The 7,341-nt window shown below is 37.5% G+C and overlaps 1 protein-coding gene across 1 annotated transcript in view; it reads left to right on the forward strand.

The window, feature by feature from the left end:
- Positions 1 to 7,341, forward strand: part of mei1 (meiotic double-stranded break formation protein 1) — a gene marked incomplete in the record, with an annotated part of 48,537 nt that overhangs the window by 5,494 nt on the left and 35,702 nt on the right. Inside the window, 2 exon segments of the mRNA XM_014012926.1 lie at positions 617 to 690; positions 2,376 to 2,481. Of these exon segments, the coding sequence (XP_013868380.1) occupies positions 617 to 690; positions 2,376 to 2,481 (180 nt within the window).

Genomic DNA, 7,341 nt, shown 5'->3' on the forward strand with positions numbered 1-7,341 from the left:
ACTCACTCACTCACTCACTCACTCACTCACTCACTCACTCACTCACTCACTCACTCACTCACTCACTCACTCACAGTAGTTGCTCAAACAATCTGAAAAACATCTTCTGCTCACAAAGCCAGTAACTGAGGTGATCTTGAAGGCGATTACACCCTGTTGCATGTAGATCATTTTCACTTCTGCTTTCTGTGTAGTTCAAATATTGTTTTCTTTCTTTGTATCTAATGATTAATTTAGTTAGCTACTGAATATGCAGACCTTTTTATATCAATAATGCAAGCTTTTTTGGACAAGATATATTTTCTAGCACTCAGACAGCTTAGGCTCTCTGCTGCCTTTCACAATACCAAAATCTAATAAATGAGTAATGAGGGAGTAATTTAATGTTTAAGTTTGTACAAGTTTAATCCAGCAGGAAAATATTTTAAACCAATTTACATTGTTATTGTGATCTTGTTTGTATTTATGTGACTTAAGCTCTACTAATAAAAGTACATTAAATTGTACATTACCTTCACTTTCTATAAAGCATGAAATTAGTGTGGTTTATTTAATGTGTGCCTGTTGTTGTTTTATGTTTGTTGTCTGTACACTTACGTGTGCTTATTTGTCACAGTGCTGGTTCAGCTGCTTTTAGAGTTCCAGAATGAGCTGCCCTTACACTTTGTTTTGGATGAGATACACAAACAGGTAAGGCAAACACATTTAACACATTTACACACACACAGCAGTGCATTTCCCCAGCACATTTACAAATGCTGGCACAAGAAGAAACCCAGGATCTCTAAATTTTTAACACCAGCTCTGTAACCAGCATCATCCTCAGGGGGCTGTTTAGTAAACAGGGTGCTTGTCTTCCTCTTGCTGCTTCAGTGTCTCCTCAGGGTAGATAATAGTTGGAATAGCATCSTTTTTCAACTAGTCAACAATAGTTATTCTGATGATGACAGAAAGGTTTAACAGCAGGCAAAGTAGACAGATTGTGTTTTTTCTCAGTAGATTAAATCCCTAATAAAATATTTTACTCAATTCTGTAAAATAAATCCTCGTTAGGACTAGCAGTCAAGAAATAAGCAGATATTATTTTAGTTGAATGTATTATTATCAGTTTGATAGACACCTGGCATCATTCTTTGAAAGATGGCATTAGATCATGAATAGTAATGTGTATTTAATCGAACATACATTTTGCATCTGATGCTGTTTATTTGATTATTATTCAGATTTTCTCGTGAATCCCAAGGGTCCACATACAACAMACTTAGACACAGAAAAACATTGAGTTTTAGGTCTTCATGCTTTTCATAACAGATGTTCATTTTTCCCTTTACATTGCTAATTAATACACCACAAGTGCCAGCACAACACTTTTTTTGGCAAAACAAGAACACTGAGCTAAACTAAGTCATTATAACTGAATGTAAAGACGTTACACATAGAGAGCAACATTGGTAGGACTAATAATTTATCACATTCATTCTCACAAGGGCTAAAGTTAGCCACTGCTTTATGATTTAGGACCATTGCCAGTTTCATATTTTTGCTTAAAAAATGACCATATCCATATAGGTTGGGCTAARGACCTGCGATAAATTATAGTCTACCTACCTGAAGTCCTGCTGAAAACACCCTCTGATGGTTGGGAGGGGTGGAGGGTAATGTGTTGGGGCTATGCTGGGGCAGAGTGTGTTACTACTAAAGACGGGTAAAAAAACAAAATGATGAATGTATTATTTTTTTGGAATCTGTATATTTGAATGACTCAGACTTTTTCTAGTAGAGAAACAGCCCATTCTTACCATGAATATAACGTTTGCTGCATTTTCCCCTCAGTTACTGTATATTGAATCAAGTTTGGCACAGCTGCAGCAGAAACTATTTAAAATAAGTTCTATAAACAGTGTTTTCTAATGTGTAATATAAATGTTTATGATGTGGCACTACAATTTAGTTTGTTTTTAATCTATGTCCTTCTCCAAAATTAGGATAATGAGCCATTTTCTGTCATTTGTTTCTGTTATGTGTAAGGGTACATAAGATGTTACTTGATTATTTTAAAGTAGCTGCATAAAGTTTTTTTATTTCAGCTCAAGTGAGCTAAAGGTATTATTGTAGATGTAGCTTTTTCCTTTGTTGCTGTTCAGTTACAGATGCTCAAATTAAAGTATTAAAAGATGAGTTTGACACAAGTGTCAAGAGGGTTTAATATATCTATTTGTTAAATTAATGATCAGTTTATGCACAGCATTGTTTATTAATATAATGTTCAGAAAACTTATGTAAAGGTTTTAATATGTTTGCTCTCAGTTCTTTCGGAGATTTTCTTTGACATTATTATGAATGGAATACTGTTACATCTTTTTTTTTCTGTTTAGCTGGGTGATATGTTCAACGTGACGCGTTTCCGGTCCATGTTCATCTTCCTGGGAAACCTTTTGAAAACAGTCCCTAACGTGGCTCACAGCCTCATGACTCAGTATGGTGAGACCCCACAACTCAGTCGTTTAAATAGACAACTTTGGACAGTTATAGTTTTTAATAGCACTGAAACTTCACAGTTCGTAAGAGAAAATATACATTTACATACTTTTTAAAAAAAACACTTTTGTGTCAAAAAGAAAAAAATAAGTAGGTCCTCTGGACGGGTTCTTCTTTAAATGACAATGAAACTTTTGTGTCATTGTTGCTTTGTAAAGAAAAAAGGAAAAAATAGTTTAAAGTAATCTATTTGTTCATTTTCTCAGGGTTTGGTGTTATGTTTTTTTAATGCAGTCAAAGGTGTATCAAGTCAGGTTTTAGTCATTTTGTGATGGTGCTATTGCTTATTTCACTTTTGCATCTGAAAAGAAACAATTTTTACTTTTTCTTTTATTAAAGTTCAGTTTTCAGAATTTCTTGTTTACATAACACAAAACGATACAACCAATGAAATCAAAGATGTGTCCAAATTCAGAGGCTGCATCCTTCAAAGGTCAAATTTGAAGGCTGATTACATCACAATGGTGCGTTAAAGGCTGTCAGTCCTACATCGAAGGCTTCTCCAATTGCGGCCCACAAATACGTCCTCTTTTCCCCTCAATCTGAAGGATGGGTCCAGTGTATCCTTCACAGCCAGTGAGCAGGTTGTTCAGAGGGTTTAGTTCGTTTGACAGTGCAGTGTGGAACTGTACCACATCCAGGTAAAAATGTAAACAAAGGTTGCAATTTTGGTCCCCAATCGAACCAACTCTGACTATCAGATGTGAATACGACCTCAGGCCTTCATATATTACCTCCCCAAGTCATTTTATTAATTTATATTAATATGTTAATATTTTGCTAATTTTGATCTTCATTGCTTCTGTTTAGCGCTGTCACGGTTGCTAAGCGACAGGACATACTGAAAGCTAGAGCATCCAAATTCACAGTCACTTTATTCTGGTCTTTGCGGTCGACAAAGGACCCGGGCCACACAGACCAGGTAGGCCGGGTCCTTCGAAGGAAGCAACCCCTGAATTTGGACACAGCCACAGTTGCCTTTATTGATTTTCTACAGGAACCTATCCCATAGCGTCACCAAAATGCAGTTACATATTCTTATTCAAACAATAATTTCTCTGCAGCTTTGTAAATAAATGTAGAAAGATGGAGGGATTTATAGAAGGTATTCGATTTTACAGTAAACCGACGGAGAAAACAACTCAACATTTTCCTCCTCCTCACACACCTGCTGATTAAATCTCAAGCACTTGCGTGACGTCTGTCCTCATTGGACCGATTGTTCTCTCTATTAGCTGACATTGTGAATCAGCTTCAAGCTTGTGTGTGTCATGACATGTTTTTTTTATCATGCTTGAGTTCTTATCTTCACATTTAGGAGCACAGGTATACCTTATTCCAAAAACAGAGACGTTACTATCATTTTATCTTGCTTGCCTTGTCCATCTACTGTGTGCTCCCCTGAGCAGACAGGGTTTGCTAAAATGCTTATGTAAGATGTGGGCTGCCTTTATTGACAGTGTGTGTCTGTCAGTGGCCTGTCACTCAGCAGGTCTCTGTTGGCCTGTTTGGACTAACGACAACAGCAAGACAATGACAACACAAACCCTGAGCTCCCAACAGGTCTACATCTTTCTCAGATTCACTGTTGGCCTGCCTGTCTTACTCTTTTTTTTCCCTCTCAATCCCATTCTCTATGCCTTTTATTTATTTAACTTTTTTCTTTCTGTCTTGTGTGACATGAAGATGTGCCAGTCCCTCAGGTCTTAACAGAAAAGTGGACACAGGCAAAGTGAGGATGCACAGAAAGGAACAGTGAAGCATCAATAGGCAAAAGTGGAATGAAAATAATGGATAAGAAAGGTAGAAAGGTAAATTACTCTTAGTTTGAGACCTTTAGAGATTCCACCTTAAAAAATGTCAGGATTTGTGTCTACTGGTTTTTATTATTTATTGTTCTGGGTTTTGTTGTGTTTGTCGTCAGTGTTTCTCTGTTTTGAGTTTTCTTGTGGCCCTTTTCTTAGTTAACTATTCCTCAGTCTGGTCCCTCATCTCACACCTGTTCTACATTTTAATCAGTCTCAGCTGCAGCCATTTACATCTTTCTAAGGCTGGGCAATAAAACAATAACATGATCAATATCAATAGAAAACAATAGTGATACAGTATATATCGTGATAGACACRTGATCAAATAGAAAATGTGTCTGATAGAATGTAGATAACTTTAGTGACCTCAAATCCAGAATTACATGGCATTCTGGGTGATGTAGGCAGAGGAAAGACTTTAGCTACTCGACCTCTCATGGCCAAGCTAAACAAGGTAGGTGGCATCAACTAACTCACTCACTCTTTGGTAAGTGAGCAGCAGCTTGTCATTAACATGCGCAGCAGCAGTTTCATGTTTCTTGCTTCAGAATAAAAAAGAACGACRTGGAGTGAAAGGAGAAAATGAGTGCTACAGTTTAAGAGGAAATTGTGGAAAAAAAAGGAAAGGTCACCAGTTTGGCAGTATTAATCAACCTTTTATCTCATGGTCCTTATTTCAAATAGGTAAAATAAAAAAAACGAATCAATGATTATCGATATCGACTGATGTAAAACGCTTATATCCTGATACATTTTTCAGCCATATTGCCCAGTCCTACTTCATTCCTCCCTGCACATTTAAACTAGATAAATGTGTAGGGATAACTACAGAATAGTTGCCTCATCATCCGTTTTGTTTTTGTATTTTTAAACCTTAATGTTTTGAGTTCTTTATGGCAGTCTGCATGAAACTGCAAATCAAAGATATGTTTGTTATTTTCACTGGGTTGAAGGTGACTAAAACATGTTTTGTTTGTGTAGACACTAGAAGCTGGGCGTTTTAAAGGAAATCAGAGAAAGGTTTGGTTCAGTTCTGCGGAGTGCTGTGTACATAATAACAGAAAAGGCCTGGACAAAGCAAATCACAACATTAAGAGATTGATGTAGCAGTACACAGTGTCACAGCAGGACAACAACACATGAAAACAAACCTTTGCCTTACCTACTACAAAGACAAAACTAATCTTTTGTTCTGTTTCGTACGTTCTTACCTGTGTGTTCGTGTTATGAAAGGTGCAGATGGGCAACAGTTTTACGTTTCCATCCTTGGACTGCAGAGGATTCACCCTTTTATCCACTTTTTCTTTCTTCACCCTCTCCTTCCCTCTGAAAGCCTGGCTCTCATCCTGGCCGCCTCATTTATTTCAGTTTAATCAAACATGTCTGGCGGCCTCTTTCTGCTTCACGTGGGTTTTGATCTGCTCAACAGAGCAGCTGGGCTTCTGCTTGGCTCTCGTACTCTGTCATCTCTTTCTATTTTCTTTCCTTAACGAGTCTGTGTTCCTCTTTCTTTGTCTTCCAGCGCTGCCATGCACTTCAACGCTGGTTGTGTGTGTGTGTGTCATCTTTCTGTTCCCCCACCTTATCTATTCTCAGATGTATCACATTGATTTTGCCACACCTTACATGGTCAGTCATCTGCATGCAAATGAGCTAAAAAGAGAAATCTTAACTGTGTCTTTTTGTAACTGGATTCTTCACAAAARTAAAGTCACACATCTGCACACATGAATACGTAGATGCTTGTGATTTCAGAGTAGTTTTTTTAAATCTAAAAACATAAAGCTTTAAGTTATTTTCAGCTTGTGATTTCAGACCCTTTAGGCTGCATTGAAACCACAGTTTGTCTTGTTGAAAGATCAGCTGTTTGTTTATAAATGATAATTTCAGGTCTGCAGAGTCATTTTTCTATCACTGACCTGGGCCCGTATTTATAAAACTTCTTAGAATTACTCTTAAGAACGCTGCTGAGTGGACTTAAGTGTAAAAAAAGTCTTAGTTAAAAGCTGAGAGTAAAAGTCAGTTAACAAGCGTCGCAGTCTTACTTTAAACGAAATGTAGGAGTAATTCTTAAGTGTCAGTCTTAGAGCTGATTTGTGACACCTGGCTGTGCTGCAAAGCTGATCCTGGATGGTGTAGTTAGAAAACCCCCCGACATGGACCAATCACTGCCTCGGATTTCATGTTCAAGAATGTTGTTGGAGAAATGAAATGAGAAATGAAAGATAAGTTCACTTTCAACACAGTAATTGTTGTCACCTTGTACTGATTGTCTGTAAATTACATAAAAYGTTCTCATTTGCATCATGAGAGCAGTTTTTGTGATCAAAAACTCAGCAGCTTTAAAGTTTTTTGTCTCAGAGCCTGAGATAATGTTGAGCAGCTCCCTCCTCCTCTTCGTCACTGTCAGACAACACCAGCTTCACACACACATGCACGCACACAACCCCRCTCCGTCAACAGCTTGGTTCGAAAGGAGCCCCCCCTCCCCCCGCCCCAGGCTCATTCATTGTATTGCTTGATTGTTAATATAATAAATGAAAGTTCAATCCCACCGTAATTTTTATTTCATGGGGAGGGGGTCACAGYATGCACTCACCAGTTGAGTATATTTAAAATTTTATCCGAAGGACACACACAAATATCTGCCTTTTAGTCCAACATTATACGCAGTTTTAATTTAAATTTTTTTTWAATTTTTTCTTTTGTATTTCAGATTAAATCTGTTTTCCATACCTTATAACTGAGAATAACACTCAGGTGGGGAGGAGGCCATCTTCTCTGTGTTCTCCTCTGTCTTCAGTCCATCTCAGACCCCTAGTGGCAACTCTTAGCCACTTAAGGGTCCTCTGGAGCAGTCTTAACTTTACTTGAGAGTAAGAGTGATTCTTAGACTTAAGAATTTATTTTTTTTTTTCTTGATGGCCTCCCTTCTCCCCCTTTAGCCATCCTCTCCACACCATTATTATTATTTTTTTTTATAATAATAGGAGAA

The sequence above is a fragment of the Austrofundulus limnaeus genome, unplaced genomic scaffold (assembly GCF_001266775.1).
Source record: "Austrofundulus limnaeus strain Quisiro unplaced genomic scaffold, Austrofundulus_limnaeus-1.0 Scaffold96, whole genome shotgun sequence".
Classification (NCBI taxonomy): Eukaryota; Metazoa; Chordata; class Actinopteri; order Cyprinodontiformes; family Rivulidae; genus Austrofundulus; species Austrofundulus limnaeus.